This window comes from Bombina bombina, chromosome 7, assembly GCF_027579735.1.
Source record: "Bombina bombina isolate aBomBom1 chromosome 7, aBomBom1.pri, whole genome shotgun sequence".
Classification (NCBI taxonomy): Eukaryota; Metazoa; Chordata; class Amphibia; order Anura; family Bombinatoridae; genus Bombina; species Bombina bombina.
Window position 1 is genome coordinate 396,277,604 of NC_069505.1, and position 24,921 is coordinate 396,302,524.

General features: G+C 38.7%; 1 protein-coding gene across 2 annotated transcripts in view; it reads right to left on the minus strand.

Annotated features, from left to right (window-relative positions):
• SEMA3F (semaphorin 3F) overlaps window positions 1–24,921 on the minus strand; it is a 165,039-nt gene that overhangs the window by 37,083 nt on the left and 103,035 nt on the right. The window contains exons 4-9 of one of the 2 annotated variants that reach the window (XM_053721142.1): window positions 19,944–20,006; window positions 17,047–17,166; window positions 15,597–15,683; window positions 11,274–11,367; window positions 2,504–2,623; window positions 2,083–2,222 (exon numbers count right to left, since the gene is read on the minus strand). In XM_053721142.1, coding sequence (XP_053577117.1) covers window positions 2,083–2,222; window positions 2,504–2,623; window positions 11,274–11,367; window positions 15,597–15,683; window positions 17,047–17,166; window positions 19,944–20,006 — 624 coding nt within the window. The remainder of the gene's footprint in view (window positions 1–2,082; window positions 2,223–2,503; window positions 2,624–11,273; window positions 11,368–15,596; window positions 15,684–17,046; window positions 17,167–19,943; window positions 20,007–24,921) is intronic. The other variant, XM_053721143.1, reaches the window with a different exon arrangement.

Here is a 24,921-nt window from a genome sequence, read left to right on the forward strand (position 1 = left end):
GGAGCTTGATAGGGAACCAGTGTAAGTAGAAAAAGACAGAGCAGTGTATGATTGCTGAGATATAGAAGGTAGTGTAGGAGCTTAATGGGGGACCAGTATAAGTAGATGAAGACAGAGCAGTGTATGATTGCTGAGATATAGAAGGTAGTGTAGGAGCTTGATAGGGGACCAGTGTAAGTAGATGAAGACAGAGCAGTGCATGATTGCTAGATATAGAAGGTAGTGTAGGAGCTTTATAGGGGACCAGCGTAAATAGATGAAGACAGATCAGTGTATAATTGCTAGATATAGAAGGTAGTGAAGGAAATTGATAGGGGACCATTATAAGTAGATAAAGGACAGATCAGTGTAATGATTGCTGGATACAGTAGGTAGTGTAGGAGTTTAATAGGGGACCAGTGTAAGTAGATGAAGACAGATCAGTGTATGATTGCTAGATATAGAAGGTAGTGTAGGAGCTTGATAGAGGACCAGTGTAAGTCAATAAAGACAGAGCAGTGCATAATTGCTAGATATAGAAGGTAGTGTTGGAGCTTGATAGGGGACCATTGTAAGTAGATAAAGACAGAGCAGTGTATGATTGCTGGATACAGAAGGTAGTGTAGGAGTTTAATAGGGGACCAGTGTAAGTAGATGAAGACATATCAGTGTATGATTGCTAGATATAGAAGGTAGTGTAGGAGCTTGATAGAGGACCAGTGTAAGTCAATAAAGACAGAGCAGTGCATGATTGCTGGATATAGAGGTAGTGTAGGAGCTTGATAGGGGACCAGTGTAAGTAGATAAAGACAGTGCAGTGCATGATTGCTGAGCTATAAAAGGTAGTGTAGGAGCTTAATAGGGGACCAGTGTAAGTAGATAAAGACAGAGCAGTGCATGATTGCTGAGCTATAGAAGGTAGTGTAGGAGCTTAATGGGGGACCAGTGTAAGTAGATAAAGACAGAGCAGTGCATGATTGCTGAGCTATAGAAGGTAGCGCTAAGAGCTTATATGGGACCAGTGTAAGTCAATAAAGACAGAGCAGTGTATGATTGCTGAGCTATAGAGGTAATGTAGGAGCTTGATTGGGGACCAGGTGTAAGTAGATAAAGACACGAGCTGTGCATGATTGCTGAAGCTATAGAAGGTAGTGTAGGAGCTTGATTGGGGACCAGTGTAAGTAGATAAAAACAGAGCCAGTGGTATGATTGCTGAGATATAGAAGGTAATGTAGGAACTTGATTGGGGATCATTGTAAGAAGATAAAGACAGAGCTAGTGTATGATTGCTGGGATATAGAAGGTAGGGTAAGGAGCTTGATTGGGGACAAATGAAAGTAGATGAAGGCCAGAGCAGTGTATGACTGTGCTAGATATAGAACGTAGTGTAGGAGCTTGATTGGGGACCATTGTAAGTAGATAAAAGACAGAGCAGTGCATGATTGCTGAGATATAGAAGGTAGCTGTAGGAGCTTGATTGGGGACCAGTGTAAGTAGATAAAGACAGAGCAGTGTATGATTGCTGAGATATAGAAGGTAATGTAGGAACTTGATTGGGGATCATTGTAAGTAGATAAAGACAGAGCAGTGTATGATTGCTGGGATATAGAAGGTAGGGTAGGAGCTTGATTGGGGACAAATGAAAGTAGATGAAGACAGAGCAGTGTATGATTGCTAGATATAGAAGGTAGTGTAGGAGCTTGATAAGGAACCAGTGTAAGTAGATGAAGACAGAGCAGTGTATGATTGCTGGATATAGAGGTAGTGTAGGAGCTTGATAAGGGACCAGTGTAAGTAGATGAAGACAGAGCAGTGTACGGTTGCTGTATAATAAAAGGTAGTGTAGTTTATGGGAGGTATATGGAAAATTGAGCTGGATGTTTGGAGGAGAAGGAGGGTACATGTGCAGTGGGGAGAAGTGAAAACATATTGAGTGTGGGCAGGGAGCTGTGAGTGGTGAGTGTTGGGTGAGTAGTGTAAGGAAGATGGGTATAAGGGGGAGCAGCATAATTATGTAGTAGGGAACATTGTAAATGTGCTGGGTGTGAAAGATAGCGGGAGCATTGTAAGAGTGTAAGAGCAGAGTAAATACCAGTTACGCACCAAGCAGACTCTTCCTATGCGGGAGTATATAGTAGGACTGTGTGGGGCGTCTGTGGATTTCTCTCGGAAGAAGAAATACAGTTTGTCATCATTTCGTTCTGCACTGTCCGGAATCAGCTGCACATGGACAAATGTTGGGTCTGTGGATAAAGGACATGTCACACAACATACCGGGTGGGGTGTGATTAAGAAGATGGGTATTTGTTGAGACACAGTACATACCAGTAGTACACTACTCAGATACATTGCTTTGTAACGAAGAAAAAAATATTCTGGGTGAGATAACAGAGTATTCCAGTGTAGTAGTGCAGTGTGTTGATGAGACATAAGGTAGTGAAAAATTTAAAGAGCAGGAAGGCAGAGAACACACCAGACATATTACACAATTGAATACAACACAATAGGCGGTCACAAAACTTACCATTAAGCCAGCGGGAATTATATTGGTCGGTTCTCATGGCTGCCTGTTTGCCCATTGCTCGAAAAACGGCAGCATCTGTGCCCATAAAATCAATATATACTCCAGAGTACAGTTCTTCATCTGGGGAGAAAGGAAAGAGAATAGGAAGGGCCGTTAGCATCCCTAATAAATGGTCACAATGGAGGAGAAATAGCAGAACGGTAAGGAAATAAAGCACATACTCTACTCAACCACATAAGGACATGAGTCACATGACCCACAGTGATGGGAACTCTGAGCATCTCTTTTAACCTGGCTAACAACAAGGGAAGCAGTATGCACGGTATGAGAGAGACTGTACTCTGACTCCTCTGACCAGCCATGCTGGGTGCTTAAAGGGACATGAAACCCAAAAAATGTCTTTCATGATTTAGGTAGAAATACAATTTTAAACAACTTTCCAGTTTATTGCTATTATCAAATTTGTTTCATTCACTTGGGGGCCAATTTATCAAGGCCTGTCTGCTGCCCTTATGCAGCTGTTTTCTGCATGAACTTGTGGCTCGCCGGAAATAGGAGTTAAGAAGCAAGTGGTCTTAAGACCGCTGATCCTATTAAACTTGTCTGCCACCTTTGAGGCGGCGGTCAGCAATCGCCCGGTTGCATACGATCAGGTTGATTGACACCTCTTGCTATCGGCCGACTTGGCCGCAAATGTGCAGGGGGCGGCATTGCACAAGCATTTCTAGTGAAATGCTTGTGCAATGATAAATGCCAACGGCGATTTATCGATGCTGCAGCAGATGATTAATTCGGCCCCTTGGTATCATATGTTGAAGGTACAGCAATGTTACTACTGGTTTCTAACTGAAACACATGGGTGAGCCAATTACAATTGGTATATATATGCAGCACCAATCAGCAGCTAGAACCTAGGTTCTTTGCTGCTCCTGAGCTTACCTAGAAAAACCTTCCAGCAAAGGACAACAAGAGAAGCAAGCAATTTAAATAATAGCAGTAAATTGGAAAGTTGTTTAAAATTGTGTATTCTATCTAAATAATTAATGTCTTATAATGACTTTACCTGTCCCTTTAATGACTTTTTATAAGATTCACCAGACCATATTTGGTATCAAATTATTTATAGAGCTCTGTCCTAACAAACAGAAGTATTGACCCACCTCTCCTACCACTCTATTAGAGAATAGTGTAGGTCACAGTTAACATAACAAGAAACAGGATAAAAAAGCCTGTGCACCCTTTTTAACCTTGACCCAGAATGGGGAACAGTGGCCTAGATTTAGTGAACCTCATTGTGAGAACAAGCTGGGGGGTCTCTTGGGGGATTCAATAACTGCAAATTGTCCATTAATTGCTCTGTATATCACTAAGTGAAAAACACTATTTCAGTAAAATGTAACATGCAATAATTCAAGTTGTTATTACACTATAGACCCTCTGTACTTTACCACTACAGGTCTCACTGATCTTTTCTATACCTACAATACCTCAAAAATAAGAGTATAATGGGGTATATTTACCAAGCAACAGATTGCTGCTTATTGCGCCCCCGAGCTGGAAACAGGAATTAAGACATAGTAGAAGACTCCTGCCTTCTTAAAGGGACACTCAAGTCAAAATAAACTTTTATGATTCAGTTAGAGCAGCAGTTTTAAGACACTTTCCAATTTACTTCCATTATTACATTTTGCACAGTCTTTTTATATTCACACTTTCTGGGGAACAAGATCCTACTGAGCATGTGCACAAGCTCACATGGTATGTGTATACTAGTCTGTGATTGGTGATGTCTGTACATGATACAGGGGGCAGCAAAAAAGGAGAAAAAATTGATTTGTCACAAAAAAAATCTACTGTTTATTTGAAAATCAGAGTAAGTGCTAGTGCCTTGTGATTTTATTGTGCACTTGTAAATTATGAAATTCTACCGCATTGAGTGGTCCTTTAAAGGACACTAAACCCCCAAAAATTTATTTCATGATTCAGGTAGAGAATACAATTTTAAATAATTTTCAAATTACTTCTATTATCTAATTTGCTTCACTTCTTTAGATATTCCCTTTGTTGAAGAGAATAGCAATGCACATGGGTCAGCCCAATCACAGAGGCATCTATGTGCATCTACCAATCAGCAGCTACTGAGCATATCTAGATATGCTTTCAGCCAAGATATCAAGAGAATGAAGCAAAATTAGATAATAGAAGTCAATTCAAAAGTTGTTTAAAATTGCATGCTCTTTCTAAATCATGAAAGAAAACATTTGGGTTTCATTGTCCCCTTTAACTCGTCCGCCATCTTTTGGCCGTGAATGTGCAGGGGGCGGCATTGCACAAGCATTTCTTGTGAAATGCTTGTGCAATGATAAATGCGGACAGCGTATGCTGTCGGCATTTAGCGATGTCGGGCGGACATGAATCGCTACAGTGAATTATGTCCGCCCAACATTTGATAAATCGGCCCCCAATATTTCTAAAAGTTTAAACAAAATATATTGTATAAAATTAAGAAAAAGAGAATTTCAATTTCACCATTAGTATTTATATTGTATTTGCTTTAAATGGAGAGTTTTTTAGAGTTGCCAGGGGCCAGCCACGTTAAACACTGCAGTACCTCTTTTTATAGTGTCCATTGTCTTTTATAATAAACAGCTTGCAGCCAGGTAATTGAAGGTATAACCCTTTTGCCTTTAAATACTGTGAGGTTTGTGAGTTGTTAAAGGGACATTAAACTCAAAATTTAATTAATCATAAAATGTTTAATTATGCATATTTTACCAGTTTTGCAATGCAACTTTTATTATTTAGTTTGCTTGCTTTTCCTGTAAGTTAAAGGGGACAGTCAACTCCAATTTTTTATTGTTTAAAAAGATAGATAATTCCCTTTATTACCCATTCCCCAGTTTTGCTTAACCAACACCGTTATATTAATATACTTTTCACCTCTGCAATTAACTTGTATCTAAGCATCTGACAGCCCCCTGATCACATGATATTTTATTTATTATCTATTGACTTCCATTTTAGCCAATAGTGCAGTGTCAATCACAACGTTTCAGGAGAGAGCACAATGTTATCTACATGAACTAGCAGTCTCCTGTTGTGAAAATCATGTGATAGAGGCTGTCTGTAGTGGCTAAGAAACAGGCAGAAATTTAGAGGTTTAAATGTTCCTAATGTATATTAATATACAATGGAATGGGTTGTAAAGACTTATCTATCTTTTTAAACTATAACAATTTTGGTGTTAACTTTCCATTTAAAGTGAAGGTAAAGTTTCCGGGAAATGAAAGCAGTAGTGTGTTAATTCTTCAAAATATAACATGATCGCTAAGTTTTTATGTCATATTTCTATATATATCAATATAAAATCAATACTTTATCTGTACGTGTCCTGCCGATTAAAGCTCCGCCTTCAAGTTATTTCCTGCTATCTTGGTTGTATTACGTATAGAGCGTGACACCTACTCCTATACGTATGGTAAATGCGCGTTCTCGGTTTTATTCAATCTTGCGCATGCGCACACTACGGTCAACCTCACTCGGCTCCAACCACTGCGCGACCTAAAACTAATACATTCTGAAGCGCATGCGTTAATCCCGTTGCAACATTGTATTGAATGAATATCTATTCATTCATTACTATCTTGCAAGCAAACTGTAAAGGCTGCTTTTTGTTTTCTAGCTTTTCGATTAGCATAAAAGAAATTGCTAATTGTTACTAAACCAAGTGCGTTCGGCCAGAGTTGCTGAGTGAAGGAGATTTGCGCATGCGCAAATCTTGAACGAGCACGGCTTATAAGATACAGGAAGTGTATCTAACGCATGCGCAGATCCAATAGTTATTGCGGTGACGTCAAAATGACGGCCGCCTAACGGCCAGACAGATAATTGGCTACTAGAACAACGTGACCTGGCTGCAGAAAAAAAAAAAATACGGGCAGATTACAGAACCAGGAGAATAGAGTTATAAATATCGGATAAAACGATAAATATCGAATTTTAACGAAATTGATGAATTAAACTAACATTATTTTTTAGGCGACTGACATTTGAAAAGTAATAAAGATGCTAACTTTACCTTCACTTTAACTCAGAAGTGTTTAATATTTGCCTTAGAACCTGGACTGCATTGTGTGGAATACAGAACTCTGACAACTTTATGTGCTGCACAGTGATTGGTGAATAAATATCTGTCCCTAATTGGCCCCAGCAATTAAGATAAGCAGCATTCAAGAGGATTTGAAGGGGATCGTCCTGGTGACTGCAAACCAATGAATATTTTCTAACAAAATTGGTTTTAATTGCTTTAAAATCTTTATTTTGTATCATGACCTGCTCTAATAGTGAATAATTTCTAACACATAAATAAAAAAAATATTTTCTTTCATGATTCAGATAGAGCAAGAAATTTTAAATAACTTTCTAATTTACTTCTATTATCAAATTTGCTTTGTTCTATTTATATCTTTTGTTTGGAGTGTGTCTGGAGCACTATTTGGCAGTAGTTTTGCAAGAATGTTATCCATCTGCAAGAGCACTAGATAGCAGCACTATTTCCTGTCATGTAGTGCTCCAGATGCCTACCTAGGTATCTCTTCAACAATGAATATCACAGGAACTAAGCAAATTTGATAATAGATGTAAATTGGAAACTTTTTTAAAAAATGTATGCTCTGCCTGAATCACAAAAGACAATTTTTGGGTTTCATTTCCTTTTAATATAGTATAGAAATTAGCTGCAACCTATTATACGCGTGATGGAAACATAAACACAGCAGGTCCTGCAAGCTATTAAAGGGGACCAGTTATACTCAGCACGACTCTATAGCTGCTGCACACAGCGTTAGTGGCGCGCAACTCATTGGCTTACAGCCCGGCAGCTGCCTGCTGATTAATTAGAGAGTCTCGACCTTGGATTGCAACGAAAGCTCCTAGGTGTGTGAGGGGTTAGTGGAGTGAAGGGAGTCGCACGGAGGGTCCCTCTCGGGGGGGCAGGCGGATTAGCGGTAGTGCGATCTGGCAGTCTGCCCCCTCCTGAGACACACAGCTGCTCCATGATATTATCTATGTCATTAACCCTTTCATACCTCAGATCTTCCTCAAATGAGGAAAAGTAATGTAGATATTGCTTCACTTATAAGTGTGTAACAATGTGAGTGCACTTCAGCATGATTAGTTGATTTGTTAATGCAGATAACAGGGCCGATTTATCAAGGGCCGAATAGCAGCCACGAATCTGCAGGGGGCGGCATTGCACAACAACTGCTTGTGCAATGATAAATGGCATTCATCGATGTCTGTCGGACTCGGACATGATCCGCTGAGCGGATCATGTCGGACAGACCGATGATAAATCCACCCCAAGGAGTGCCCATAAGTGTATGAGTGTGAAAGAGGCAAACGAATGCGTGAGGAAGATGTATACAAGTGATTGGGTTTCACTACATGGTTAAAGACAGTAATTAGGATAAAGGGCCCAAAGAGTGTGCACTTGTGTAAGAGATAAGGCGCATGGTTGCAAAGTGGGTGTGAGTGTTATTAATTATAATAATTACATGAGTCGTTAATTAATAAAAATAACAGTTTAGGATTTATGGAAGCCAGAGAGAGAGGACTGTGACATTACAGCTAGAAAGTAAAAATACAGGAAACCCAAAAATTTTCTTTCATGAGCATAGGAAATTTAAGCCAATTTTCTAATTTACTTCTATTATCAAATATTTCTTTGTTCTTTTGGTATCTTTTGTTGAAAACCTGGGATGTAAGCTCAGGACCGTGCATGTGTCTGGAGCACTATAAAGCAGCAGTTTTGTAAGAATGTTATCCATTTGCAAGAGCACTAGATGGCAGCACTTTTTCCTGTCATGTAGTACTAATGTTATCCATTAGCAAGAGCACTAGATGGCAGCACTATCTCCTGTCATGTAGTACTAATGTTATACATTAGCAAGACCACTAGATGGCAGCACTATTTCCTGTCATGTATTACTAATGTTATACATTAGCAAGAACACTAGATGGCAGCACTATTTCCTGTCATGTAGTACTAATGTTATCCATTAGCAAGAGCACTAGATGGCAGCACTATCTCCTGTCATGTAGTACTAATGTTATAACATTAGCAAGAACACTAGATGGCAGCACTATTTCCTTTCATGTAGTGCTAATGTTATACATTAACAAGAGCACTAGATGGCAGCACTATTTTCCTGTCATGTAGTACTAATGCTATACATTAGCAAGAGCACTAGATGGCAGCACTATTTCCTGTCATGCAGTACTAATGTTATACATTAGCAAGAGCACTAGAGGGCAGCACTATTTCCTTTCATGTAGTACTAATGTTATACATTAGCAAGAGCAGTAGATGGCAGTACAATTTCCTGTCATGTAGTACTAATGTTGTACATTAGCAAGAGCACTAGATGGCAGCACTATTTCCTGTCATGAAGTACTAATGTTATACATTAGCAAGAGCACTAGATGGCAGCACTATTTCCTTTCATGTTAGTACTAATGTTATACATTAGCAAGAGCAGTAGATGGCAAGTACAATTTCCCTGTCATGTAGTACTAATGTTGTACATTAGCAAGAGCACTAGATGGCAGCCACTATTTCCTGTCATGAAGTACTAATGTTATACATTAGCAAGAGCACTAGAGGGCAGCACTATTTCCTGTCATGTAGGTACTAATGTTATACATTAGAAGGAGCACTAGATGGCAGAACTACTTCCTGTCACGTAGTACTAATGTTATACATTAGCAAGAGCACTAGATGGCAGCACTATTTCCTGTCATGTAGTACTAATGTTATACATTAGCAAGAGCACTAGATGGCAGCACTATTTCCTGTCATGTAGTACTAATGTTATACATTAGCAAGAGCACTAGATGGCAGCACTATTTCCTGTCATGTAGTACTAATGTTATACATTAGCAAGAGCAATAGATGGCAGCACTATTTCGCTGTCATGTAGTACTAATGTTATACATTTGCAAGAGCACTAGATGGCAGCACTATTTCCAGTCATGTAGTGCTCCAGACACCTATATAAAGTTATCTCTTCAACACAGAATATCATGGAAATGAAGCAAATTTGATAATAGAAGTAAATTGGAAAATGTTTTAAAATTGTATACTGAATAACAAAAAAATCTTTTTGGATTCATATCCCTTTAAACACTAAGGGCTAGATTACAAATGGAGTGCTAATCAAATTTGCCGTTTGCTGGCGCGTGATAAATAACCAGTCATTACAAGTGGCAGGTTATTGCTACCGTGACCTCTTGGTAGCAATTAGCGCTCAAAAAATGTATTAATTTTCTAAAAGTGCCCCAATTGGCCCCAAAATAAAGGGTCTTTTGTTTTTTTTTATGAAAAAAATGTAGCATTTCCCCCCCCCCCATAAAAACTACTGCTCTCAGCAGTTTTTAGGGGTTAAAAGTGGCGGCTGTGGGGTGTTAGAAAAATTACCCAGTGCCTTTACATTGTGGTCTATGGGAACTGTGTGTTCCCAGTAAATATATATGTATTGCTTATATACATATAGATGTATGTATTAATATGTGTATTTACACATATAAACCACCAATTTAATATATATGTATATAATCATATACAGGTAGCACTCAGTTTAAAGCCGGGGTTAGGTTCCAGAAGGAATGCGTTGTAAATCGAAACCGTTGTAAATTGAAACCCAGTTTATAATGTAAGTCAAAGGGAAGTGAGGGAGTTAGGTTCCAGGCCCCTCTCAAAAATGTCATAAGTAACACCTAAACATTATTTTTAAAGCTTTGAAATAGAGACTTTAAATGATAAACAGCATTATAAACCTAATAAAATAATCACACAATACAGAATATATAATTAAACTAAGTTAAATGAACAAAAACATTTGCTAAACTGCATTATAAACCTATTAAAATAATCACACAACACAGACTTTACCTGCATTTTTCTGCAAACAGTTCTTTCTATGCATTTCAATCTGGACTGATTTATAGTCAGGAAGATATTGTTCCTTTGAAAACTGCTCGATAGCTCAGGTCTAGTTATACTGATTCATTTTAGCTTGCTTGGCTTGCATATCTTTGCTGCAACACAAGCGGACAGCTCCACCTACTGGCTATTTTAATCAATGCACTGCTTCTAAATGCTTTTCAATAGCAGTCACTTGACTGAAAAAAAAGGTTGTTATTCTGAATCGGCTTAATTTGAACAGTTGTAAACCGAGGGCCACCTGTATATTTATATTTGCTGCCTATTGCCCCTTTCGCTGCCCAAGTTCTCATGCCATGTCTCACGCCATGAGAACGAGGCTCCAATTGGAGCCTATGAAAGCATGTTCTCGTGTGCGCAATGCTTTTGCCCAATGCAAATGTGAGGTCGCGTTCGCATTGAAATGTGAGGTCGCGTTCGCATTGCACCTAAGCCATAATACCAGCACTGGTATTACTCAGTGGAGCACAAATATCACTTTGTTGAAACCGATATTTTGCGCCCCACTTATAATCTGGTCCTAAATACATTTATAAGCATAGTATTGAAGTTATTCCCCCTTCCCTCTTGTCTTGGGTGCCGCCATGTTGAAATTTAGCTTTCACTACATTCCAGTGCTGATGTGTTTGCACATGTGCAGTAACTCTCCTTCAGATACGGGATGTGTAACTTAGGTTCCAAAATGGCAGCACCCATAATTAAAGGAAAGTGCATAAAATGTGTTTAGTGTCCCTTTAAACCAGAAAAGACCAGGTGATCCATACTTACTTATGAGAGCAGATACGCTGTCCAGTTTGGGGTCATAGGCACATTTTCCTTTCCCCGACTCTACTCGATCTGGTTCTAAGTAAAAGATATAATCCTGAAGAAGAGAGAAGAATAGAGAGATAAATATTTAGTTCCCACGAATCAATGAGATTCACAAATTCTGGACGCTCAGGAAGGACTTTTCAGAAGAAGAGTTGTCTCCTAGAGTCCAGATTGGTCTCAAACTATTTATTTGTGATAATTATAGAAAAATGGGGAACTGTAGGGTACATGTAAGAAGGGCATTCTGGAAATTAACACTTAAAGGGAATTAAACCCTCACATTTTTCTTTCATGATTTAGATAGAGCATGTCATTTTAACTATCTTTCCAATGTACTTCTTTTATCTAACTTGCGTTGTTCTCTTGGTATCATTTGTTGAAAATCATACCTAGGTATTATTATTATACTTTATTTATGAAGCGCCATCATATTCTGCAGCGCTGTCCATGGCTACAATTCATTTAAATAAAACAATAATATAAAACTTGTAAGAGACAATACAAAATTTACAAACATATACAGGAGGAATTGAGGGCCCTATTCCCGTGGGAACTTACAATCTAGAAAATATATACTTTGAAGCAGCAATGCACTATGGGAGCTAGCTTCTGATTGGTGGCTGCACATTAGAGCCTCTTGTCATTGGCTAACCTGATGTATTCAGCTAGCTCCCTGTAGTGCATTGCTGCTCCTGAGTCTACCTTGGTATGCTTTTAAACAAAGGATATCAAGAGAACAAAGCAAATTTGATAACATAAGTAAATTGGAAAGTTTTTTAAAAGTGAATTCTCTATCTAAATTATGAAAGAAAAATTTAAGATTTTATGTCCTTTAAAAAAAGCAATTTAAAATATTTTTATAAATGTATCAGAAATAATCACTGCATTACAAATGTATTTTTATCTTATCTCTGTTTCTGTGGTCAATTAGCCCCTGCACATATCAGTCACTGTGCAGCACATAGCAGGTCAATGTTCTGAACTCCACAAAATGCTCTCCACCCTCTATGGGGTGCAGTGTAAAAATAGTAATTTTAAAGGACCAGTAAACACAGCAAATTTGCATAATCAACAAATGCAAGATAACAAGACAATACAACAGCATTTACTCTGAATTTCAAATGAGTAGTAGATTCTTTTCTAACACATTTTAAAGTTATGTATATTTCCACTCCCCCTGTACCATGTGATAGCAATCAGCCAATCACAAATGCATATACGTATAGTCTGAGCTCTTGCACATGCTCAGTAGGAGCTGGTGACTCAAAAAAAGTGTAAATATACAAGAATGTGCACATTTTTTTTAATGGAAGTAAATTGGAAAGTTGTTTAAAATTACATGCTGTATCTGAATCATGAAAATTTAATAAAACCTGAGTGTCCCTTTAAGATTTAAATTACAGGAAAAGAAGACAAAATAAATAATACAAGTGCAATGCAAAGTTTTTTCCTTAGACATAATGAAAACATTTTAGGGTGAATTACATTGATTTTAATGTCCCTTTAAGACTTTGTGGAATCTCCATTAGCACAACGTGTACCTATACCTGCTTTCCTGGATATGATCTGCAGGCCTGCATAGCTGTTCCCTCTAGTACACAAAGGTTTTATCATATTTTACATTGTTTTTTTAATACCTGCCCTGCTGAGGTTACAATCTAAATTCCAAAACACTTCCTAGAGAAAGAAAAGCTGTTGCACGCTCTCTCATACTTGTAGGAGAATATTGTGTCCCAAATAATACTCGAGTGGCAAGGCAAGAAGCTGAAACTCTGCCTGTTCCTCCTGCAGAATGAACTGGGAGACATTTAGCCGGCGGTCGGATGGGTGTGAGGGCGCCACACTGGACATAGCCAGTAAACATGATAAGCTGGGTGGAACTTTCGGTGCAGACAGTGGCACATTAGGATGGGTAGTGATATTTGTATGATGCTTATAAGGCTGATGGTAGCAATGTGGTAGGGATATAAAAAAATGATCTGTCTCTGAGTATTAGTGATTCTAGTATCATCTTATCTTTAGAATTAAAGGGACAGTCGACACTAACATTTTTATTGTTTAAAAAGATAGATATCACCTTTACTACCCATTCCCCAGCTTTGCACAACTAACATTGCTATATTAATACACTTTATAACCTTTAAACCTCTAAATTTCTGCCTGTTTCTAAGCCACTAAAGACAGCCTCTTATCACATGCTTTTTTATTTGCTTTTCACAACAGGAGGCTGCTAATTCATGTGGGCCATATAGATAACATTGTTGTGCTCATGCCGTGAAGTTGTGCAGGACACAGCACTAATTGGCTAAAATGCAAGTTAATAGATAATAAATAAAAAGTCATGTGATCAGGGGGCTGTCAAAAGAGGCTTAGATACAAAGTTATCACAGAGGTTAAAAGTGTATTAATATAACCATGTTGGCTGTGCAAAACAGGGGATTGGGTAATAAAGGGGTTATCTATATTTTTTAAACAATAACAATTTTGGAGTTGGCTATCCCTTTAATAATTTATTCATCACTGCTGTACACTAAGGGCAGGAGTTGAACGTTATGATACTGGGAATGTAGATGTGCAGATTTCTTTAGTAAATTCTTTGGGCATTGTTTAGAGCAGCGTTTCTCAACCTTGGTCCTCAATTCCCCCCAACAGGCCAGGTTTTCATTATAGCTGAACCAGTGCACAGGTGAAGTAATCAGCTGATCAGTAACCATGGTTACTAACCTGCTCTCACCCATCAGCTGATTATTACACCTGTGCACTTGCTCAGCTATAATGAAAACCTGCCTGTTGGGGGTACTTGAGGACTGCAGTTGATAAACAATGGTTTAGAGTAAGAATTTATGATATCAAAGTGTGCTACTAAGAGACTGCTATTTAAAAGCTTGCTGGCATGGAGAGAAAGCATGCAAAATCTTTGAGATTTTTTTCAGACATTATATTGTAATGTAGATGTCTTTCCTTCATGTCAATAACCCTGCATATTGAGATAAATATCTTTTAAATTAAAATTTATGTTTCTAAACATTTTTTAGAGACCTCTAGATGCTGACAAGATGTTTTAGATCATCTCGTCTGAGCGGAGAGCTTTTGAATATCAGGCCCGGACCCTAAGCGAGATCAGGAGATACACTATGGTTGGATTGGCACATACTAGAATGGAGAAGTCATGGTGCAGACGTAAGGCTCCCTAAAAAACAGGGTGAAGCCTTCAAGACTAGAAGATAAGCTAAACATAGCAAGTAGAGGCTTAACGATTGAACATGGTGCAGAAATAATAATATAGAAGACAGATACAAAAATAACAAGAATATTGCACCTAGTTCCTCTCCTCCTTTAGTTATCCCCTTGAACCCCCTTAGCATGTAAGCCTACGAGCCTAGCTGCCTTGTAGATCATCTTAATGAGAGCCGATTTACAACAGTGCAACTTTTGGCAGGGCCCTCTATCCCTTTGTCTCCCATAATTGTTACCTTGCATATTAGACCCATGTTTTTAGTGCTGCGTAATCTTATTATAATAATAAGTGTATATACTTTTTTATTGTACTAACTATATATTTAAAAGTAGACAAGCTTTGTAAACAATCATGAAGGGGTCTGAGGTTACAACACCCCCTACTCCCCCCTGTACTGAGACCTCTGAAACACTTTCAGTCCTTTTAACCATCCTGTGTTTCAAGATAGAATCTGTAAATTCCATTGTATTGATCAGTATTGCTTCAGACCCGAGGAAGAGAGAATACAAAAGCTTGTCTACTTGTAAATGTAGAATTAGTCCAAAAAAAGGTATCATTGATTATTGGAATACTCTTGTTATTTTAGTATTTAAATCACTGGATTAACACAACTACTCCAATCATCGTGACTATAGAAGACTTTAAATATATTCAGGCCTACATTTAATGAGGATCTATGAAGGGCTTCATCACTTTAAGAGAAAGATCCACCATTACTGGTACAAGGTGATCTATGATTCATGAGTTTTATTTGTCGGGGTTTATAGGGTGATACATCAGATGAGTTGATTTCCAGTGTGAACTCTAATGTGATATGTTTGTGGTGTCTTTGGAAATATCTTCAATATGAAGTTCAGGGACAGTGTAGGAGGTCAGTGGTTGGGAAATCATGTTGATTTATCTTCAAGAGAACTAAATCATGGGAGTTTGCAAGTGTTATGGTTCAGAAAGCTTCTGCCACATCAACAGGAGGAGCTTAGTATGATCAATGCCCTAATGTCATGGTGAGGAAGGGGCATTGTGGCCCCTGGGAGTGGCCCCACCTTGTGGTCTGCTGGCGTTGGACTGAGCGAGGAATCAGCAGCTCTGCTCCCTCGTCCTCCGGGGGATGTGTGACTCAGCTCTGAGGCCTGGGGAGAGGAGCATGGCAAGAACAGTTAGACCAGTGGGGAGGCAGGGAGCAGGACCCCACCAGGAACATGGGTGTGACATATGACATGGATGAGGGACACACAAGGACACTGACAGGGCCCAGAGGTTAGTTGGATGCAGATCTGCATGTGGGATATGTGTAACGTGCACTGCACAATACAAGACACAAAGATGTATGAAGTACTAGTGTTATGTATGGAAACATGCACACAGAGACATTAGCTACATTGCTAGTGACACAACAGAGTGTATTCATGCAGCACAAAACAAATGCAAAATACAGTAATCCAATAGTCTAACAAACACAATGAAACCCAGAGCCGGTTAACAAATTGACAGAGCACTTCTTCACTTTATATTATATGCTCTGCCCTCCCATACGCAATGAATTTACTCTGTCACCATCTCCAGCAGAAAAATAGTAAAGCCCACATATCTTATACTGTTGTGTGCACTCAGAGACCTTCTATTGCTCTCCTGCACCCAGTACTCTTATATGGCTACCTACCTGCAGCAAGCTCCTACCTACCTGCAGCACTCTTGCACTACTACCTACCTGAAACACTGTTAAACTACTACCTACAGCACTTTTATACTACTATCTACTTACAGCACTCTCACACGCACATACATACATACACATACACGCATAAATATACACACATGCACATGCACACACAGACACAAACACTGTATACACACATGTAAACACACACATACATACACACACACATACATACACATATGCACACACACATATACGCACAGACACATACATTTGCATATGCAAACACACACACATACACTGACTACAATGTTACAAGGCTTCTTTGCTGTCTAAAAGCCATAAACTGCTTTCATAAACTTACAGTGCTCTCCCCACCATACAGTCCATACACACCTGGGGCCATAAAATCTCCATAATGAGTACCCTTAAACAGTTCTTACACCACCCAAAAGTGTTCTTTATATGCTCTCCCCATATAGCGCTCTGATGCTGCTCTGTCTTGCCCAAGAACTACAGAGCATCTTTTCCTTAACCCTTACTATACTTAAGGTACTGAAGCTTTATAACAATTTCAGTGGCAAGAAAATCTGCACAATATTAACCTATTACCCCCCTCCCCTCTGCAAAGAGACTTGTAGATCGTTGCTACCTTGATCAAGCCAATGGTAAGAAGTTAATAGTGAGCGTATGTATTATTATTGGCGTCTCTCAGATAATATAGTGATATAGATATTTGCCCCAGGAGAGTTGGTTTAGCAGCTAGAAGGTTGCTCTTGGTTGTATTGCTTCAGAAGGAAGAGTGGAGCATCTCATTTTGCTTTGAATACAGGTACCTGCGCTCTGCGCCCACGGTTGATATATGTGCACACTGGGTTGTATGCTCCTGTTCCACACACATATAGATGAGTCCTGTTCCAGGGCTGGATCAGACGAATAAAATTACCACATTCCCCCTGTTAGAAAGATGAAGAATTATTAAGGGTGAAGAACTAGAGAAGAAGAAGACAATCAAAAAAGAGAAAGGGTGAGATGATAAAGAGGGGATATAAAAACAGGAGACAGAGGAAAGAGCAGAAACAGAAGGTCAAGGAGGTGATACAGGAGTCACAATGAGATGAGAGATATAGAATCAGCAATAAGAGAGTGCCAGAAACAGAAAGTCAAGGAGATGATATAGGAGTCACAATGAGATGAGAGGTGTAGAATCAGCAATAAGAGAGTGCTAGAAACAGAAGGTCAAGGAGATGATACAGGAGTCACAATGAGATGAAAGGTGTAGAATCAGCAGAGGGAGAGTGCCAGAAACAGAAGAAGGTCAAGGAGATGATACAGGAGTCACAATGAGATGAGAGGTATAGAATCAGAAGAGGGAGAGTGCCAGAAACAGAAGAAGGTCAAGGAGGTGATATAGGAGTCACAATGAGATGAAAGGTGTAGAATCAGCAGAGGGAGAGTGCCAGAAACAGAAGAAGGTCAAGGAGGTGATATAGGAGTCACAATGAGATGAAAGGTGTAGAATCAGCAGAGGGAGAGTGCCAGAAACAGAAGAAGGTCAAGGAGATGATACAGGAGTCACAATGAGATGAGAGGTATAGAATCAGCAGAGGGAGAGTGCCAGAAACAGAAGAAGGTCAAGGAGGTGATATAGGAGTCACAATGAGATGAAAGGTGTAGAATCAGCAGAGGGAGAGTGCCAGAAACAGAAGAAGGTCAAGGAGATGATATAGGAGTCACAATGAGATGAAAGGTGTAGAATCAGCAGAGGGAAAGTGCCAGAAAGAGAAGGTCAAGGAGATGATACAGGAGTCACAATGAGATTAGAGGTGTAGAATCAGCAGAGGGAGAGTGCCAGAAAGAGAAGGTCAAGGAGATGATACAGGAGTCACAATGAGATTAAAGGTGTATAATCAGCAGAGAGAGAGAGTGCCAGAAACAGAAGGTCAAGGAGATGATACAGGAGACACAATGAGATGAGAGGTATAGAATCAGCAGAGGGAGAGTGCCAGAAACAGAAGGGCAAGGAGATGATACAGGAATCACAATGAGATGAAAGGTATAGAATCAGCAGAGGGAGAGTGCCAGAAACAGAAGGGCAAGGAGATGATACAGGAATCACAATGAGATGAAAGGTGTAGAATCAGCAGAGGGAGAGTGCCAGAAACAGAAGAAGGTCAAGGAGATGATATAGGAGTCACAAAGAGATGAAAGGTGTAGAATCAGCAGAGAGAGAGAGTGCCAGAAACAGAAGGTCAAGGAGATGATATAGGAGTCACAATGAGATTAAAGGTGTAGAATCAGCAGAGAGAGAGAGTGCCAGAAACAGAAGGTCAAGGAGATGATACAGGAGTCACAATGAGATGAGAGGTATAGAATCAGCAGAGGGAGAGTGCCAGAAACAGAAGGTCAAGGAGATGATACAGGAGTTACAATGAGATGAAAGGTATAGAATCAGCAGAGGGAGAGTGCCAGAAACAGAAGGTCAAGGAGATGATACAGGAATCACAATGAGATGAAAGGTGTAGAATCAGCAGAGGGAGAGTGCCAGAAACAGAAGGTCAAGGAGATGATATAGGAGTCACAATGAGATGAAAGGTGTAGAATCAGCAGAGGGAGAGTGCCAGAAACAGAAGAAGGTCAAGGAGATGATATAGGAGTCACAATGAGATCAGAGGTGTAGAATCCTCAGAGGGAGAGTGCCAGAAACAGAAGGTCAAGGAGATGATACAGGAGTCCCAATGAGATCAGAGGTGTAGAATCAGCAGAGGGAGAGTACCAGAAAGAGAAGGTCAAGGAGATGATGCAGGAGTCACAATGAGATGAAAGGTATAGAATCAGCAGAGGGAGAGTGCCAGAAACAGAAGGTCAAGGAGATGATGCAGGAGTCACAATGAGATGAAAGGTGTAGAATCAGCAGAGAGAGAGAGCCAGAAACAGAAGGTCAAGGATATGATGCAGGAGTCACAATGAGATGAAAGGTGTAGAATCAGCAGAGAGAGAGAGTGCCAGAAAGAGAAGGTCAAGGAGATGATGCAGGAGTCACAATGAGATGAAAGGTGTAGAATCAGCAGAGAGAGAGAGTGCCAGAAAGAGAAGGACAAGGAGATGATACAAGAGTCACAATGAGATGAAAGGTGTAGAATCAGCAGAGAGAGAGAGACAGAAACAGAAGGTCAAGGAGATGATGCAGGAGTCACAATGAGATGAAAGGTGTAGAATCAGCAGAGAGAGAGAGACAGAAACAGAAGAAAAATAGAAAGTCAGAAAAAGAGCAAGAAAGGTATAAAAGAAAAGAGTGAGAAGAAAGAAAAAAAGTTAAAAATGGAAAATGTAAGAGATGAGGAAAGCAAATATAAAATGGTAAGGACAGTCAGGGAGATCAGCATTTAAGATGGATGTACAGACAGAGTAATAACAAATAAGGTAAAGAGTTGAAACAGATTTTGGGAAGCAGCAAGGGAGTCTATTTAGGTAGGAGAAGACAGAATGCATGGAACTGTATTGGAGAAAGAAAGAAAATGGCAGATAAAACAGAAGTTAGATAAACATAGACAATAAAAAATATAATGATGCAGAAAATCTGCAGAGAAAGGGAGATACAGACAGAAAGGGATATGGATTAAGACAGTGTAATTGGTAAACATTTATAAAGAAAATTAATGACAGGAAATAAGTAGGAGCTCAGCTGCACTATTTCTGGTTTAATGTAATGCGTAGTTCTTGCTGTACTTACATTGCTATCTTTTCCAGATAACACACAATCTTCTATCCTCTGCTGAGACGCTGGCCAGTGAATCTGCAGACACAGACAGCCCCCAAGGGGAGAGAAGCCTCATTGAGAAAAAGAATCAGTGATTCCAACAATACTGTCTATCCCCATGATTATAAAGAATCAAAACAAACCCCCCTTTTGTATTAGTGTGTAACATTTCACCGATAATCTCTGCAAACTTATTCTAACTTATTTTATAGTCATCTTGAAACAAAAACAAAAAATAGTTTTTTAGATGAATACTAAAAGCTAAGCACAAAACCAAGAATCATTCATATATATTTAGCTGCTTCGCATCTTCACTGAAGGAAAGTTAACTAGTGTCACAGCACATGGCAAATCAACCAGCCTCACATTATAGCTGGAACCACCAAGTCAGCTAAACATAGGCTGACCATATTGCCGCTTTAAAAAGGGACACATATGAAAAATACATATGTCAGGGCTGTTTAAAGAAATGTTTTGTATAAGAACCCTGAAATATGTATTTTTCATATGTGTTCCTATTTATCATATATGTCTCAACCACAAGACAAGATGTGTTAGAGGCCAGAGTATAACTACACAATCACTGGCCCTTCAGATCCGCAAACTTCCAGTCAGACTTACACTTCCAAGTCTGGAAATATGAACAGACCAAAAACCATTCAACCTATCTAAGCAGGCAAACCAATCCGTCTTAAAAGGAAAGTCAAAGGGTCTCAAATAGTAAGCTTACCCAATCACCTCAACTACCCAATGTGCCACATGAATTAGAGTCAGCTGAGCCAATGATTACAAAATGGGTCATACTGAGTTCATAGAAGTCAGGAGGTAAAAATATTACTTTATTAAAATTAAAAGTCATGATGAAATTTCATATATGTTTATATACAAATACTTAGCCAACCACATCAAGTTTTTAATTGCATGGCCAAAAATCAAGTTTTCCTTGGACTTAATAGCAAAAAAGCTATTACCGGTATTTTGTATTCTTCTCTATCCCACTAGAAATATTTAAATGCGCCAAAGAAATGCCTTGTTCGGCCAACTCCCAACAACATTTTGAAAATCTATTCACATAGAATGCAATGCAAAATCATAATGTAGTTTCAAAATGTTTTCCAAAATATACTGGAATGCACAAAATACATACTAAAGGAATACCACTTATTGAGCTACGTGTTTTTTTCAAGATAAAAAAATATTTTTTTGCTTTTTTCAAGGAAAATTGTAGCAACAACTATATATGTACCAACAAACTTCACTGTGGAAATCTTACCATAAAAATGTCCCTAAACATAATTAGCAATCTAAATTCACTGTGCAAAGACAGGCAGCTAATTTCACTGAACAAGTTGGCTAACCATCCAATACAAAGCTAGATAACAAGCCTCACTAAGCAAGACCAGACAATCTCCTCACAAGATAAAGCTAATCAGCCATAACAGAAAGCTAGACAATCAGCTTCACAGTACAATCAGCTTCACAGTGCAGAGCTAGCCAATCAGCTTCACAAGTGCAGAGCTAGCCAACCTGTTTCACAGTGCAGAGCTAGCCAATCATCTTCAAAGTGCAGAGATAGCCAATCAGCTTTACAGTGCAGAGCTAGCCAACCTGTATAACAGTACAGGGCTAGCCAATCAGCTTCAATAATCAAAGCTAACAAACCAACCTCAGTGACCAAGGCTGGCCAACCAAATTCACATTGCAAAGTTATCTAATTAACCTCACTGCCCAAGGCTAGATAAACAACCTTACAGCAGAAAACTAGTCAGCCAGATTCACAATGCAAAGCTAATCAACCATCTCAATGCCCAAAGCTAGTCAACCAACCTCAAATAAGAAGGCTAGGCAACCAAATTCACATTGTAAGTAAGCCAACCAACCAAACTTTTCAAGGCTAGTGAATCAATCTTACAGCTTAAGGCTAGTTAATCATTCTTACAGCTTAAAGGGACAGTATACTATAAAATTGTTTTTCCCTTGATGTGCTTCCAATAACTTTTTTACCAGTTGCAGAGTATAAAATGTATGAGATTTGCTTTTTATGGCTTATTTGTGTATATGAATTAGCTGATTTTGTGTTTTGAAGCCACAACCTAATAAAATGGGTTGAGCTTGTAGGTATAATCAGATCTCATTACTTTATCACATTGTGTACATTTACCTGCTTCTTTATCTTATATCTGTCCATAAACCAATCACCAATACTTGAAGAGAACAATGGAAAATTAACATTGTATTACCTTATCTCTTCTATAACCCACTGGGAGTGTAATTTCTTCTACTGGCTGTGTTAACATCTTGGCCTTGAGGCCAAAAACTTTCACGATGGGTGGGGATACTACAGGCTAAATAAACTATTTCAAATGCCAATATAAGGGTAATGGAAATACTTGTAAACAATTTAATACACTTCAGCAAGTAAAGTGGATCATTGGGAACAAATTAAAGGGGAGAAAATTGTTGAGTAAACTGTCCCTTTAAGGCTAGGCATCCATCCTCACATAAAAGTTAAGAGCCAACCCTAATAGCTTGAAGCCAGTCAATTGGTCTCATATTACAAGGCTAGCCAGTCCCATAGTGTCAGGGCAGATCACCAGCCCTGCGACTAACCAACCTCATAGCACAAGGTTATACAATCAGCATAAGAGAGGATAGTTTTCCAACTAATTTTTTGCACCAAGGTTAGAAAAACAATCGTACTGTGCAACACCAGCAAAAACCTTAGCTGTTAGAACAAGCAAACCAAACTCACAATGCAATTTCATTTAATTATCAGACAACTCACTACCTAAAAACAGTGGTATAAACAACAGCCTACACATTGCTCACTGACTAGACATATATATACATACAATTCTTTCTAACCAACTTCTTTGTGTCTCACTAGAGTCGTTTTTCTCCAGTTCGTTAAATCTTGTGAAAGACTCCAAACAATAATCCCAAAACGGAAGAGAGAAACACACTGTATTTTTCTGAAATCTTATTTTAAAACATTAATTTGAATGTATTGTTCATTACACGTCTTGAGATGTCATAGATCAAACATCTGACTAAAGAATCATAATTCCAATGGCAGATAATGAACTAAATTCTCAAAAGCGAGGCACTGGGCAAAATTTAAAAGCCCTTTAAATACAGTGGAATTGCATAATCTAAAAGTACATAACAAAAATAAAATGCAATAGCACTTACCCTGAATTTTAAATGAGCATCGATTTTTTTTTGACAAATTTCAAAATTTAATTCAACTTGCGAAACCCCTGTATCATGTGACACCCATCAGCCAATCAGAGACTTATATACAAATACACCAGACATCCTCAAACTTGGCTCTCCAGAGGTTTAGGAACTACATTTCCCATGATGCTCAGCCAGATGATATGCTGGCTGAGTATCATGGGAAATGTGGTTCCAAAACATCTGGAGGGCCAAGTTTGAGGATGTCTAGTTATACACTGTGAAGTCTTGCACATGCCCAGTAGGAGCTGTACCTCAGAAAGTGTGCATATAAAAAGATTGTGCACATTTTAATAATGGAAATAAAATGGAAAGTTGCTTAAAATTGCATGCTCTATCTTGCTCATAAAAATGTAATGTTGACCTATGCTCTGGATGCTCTGGTCAGAGGGAAATGTATTAGTCCACCGTCTATAGCACTACAGGATATGTAGCAAATATACAAATACATAGTAATAGTGATGTTAGTATCATCATTCATGGTTGTATTTACTTTGCATTGTTAAATTATAAACCTCTTCCTGTTCTGCTTGGTTGGAGGTAGTAATAAACTTAGATCACATGCAGAAACAAATTGACATACAATGTGGAATGTTACATTGAGCCTAATTACCTTGGCTGTGTTGGGAACTGTATAATTAGGCAGCTTTCTGAACCAGAATGTACTCATTAGTTTTCTATAAGTGGACACTGTATATTAAGTCCTGCTGATCTTACCTAATATGCATGCTCAGCATAAACACAAAAGAATATTTATTTACCCACTGGATCTAAGAAAGAATGTCTGTTGTTGTAGATTCAAGCTGTGTTTGTGCAGTAGCTCTGGGTGGCCATGTGGGGGCTTTAGTTTACTTACCTGTTTAGGATTTCTGAAAAGGTATGTGATATTATATATCAGGCTAATCCAAGCTATGGCCCAAGGGCCACAATGCATTCCAGTAAGGCTTTTACAAACTGAAGACTGTATGTATTGGAACAAGGGATTCATTTACATTTAGTCTAATATTACATCAGCAATATCACTGTAAACAGCAAATGTTTGCTGGTTAAAGTATACAAGGCAGAAAAAAGGGAAAACACATTTACGTCTCTCTGAACCTGTGCAGTAACAAGTAAATCTAGTGAAATAGAATATTAGTGAAAAAGGGCACATTATTAAGAGAAAAATAAATTTCTAAAATGCATTTAAAGGGACAGTTTACTCAAAAATGTTCTCCCCTTTAATTTGTTCCGAATGATCCACTTTACCTGCTGGAGTGTATTAAATTGTTTACAAGTAGCTCCTTTACCCTTATATTGGCATTTGAAATAGTTGATTTAGCTTGTGGTATCCCCACCTATGCTGAAAGTTTGTGGCCGCAGGTCCAAGCTATAGATAAGCTGTGTAAACACCGCCAGCAGAAGAAATTACACTCCCAGTGGGATATAGCAAAGATAATGTAATAAAATGTTGATTTTCCATTGTTCTCTCCAAGTACTGGTGATTGTTTTATGGACAGTTATAAGATAAAGAAGCATGTATATGTACACAATGTGATACAGTAATGAGATCTGATTATACCTACAAGCTCAACCCATTTTATTAGGTTGTGGCTTCAAAACACAAAATCAGAGCTTTAATATACACAAATAAACCTTAAAAAGCTAATTCTCATACATTTTTTACTCTGCAGTTGGTAAAAAAAGCAATTGTAAACACATTAAGGGAAAAAAT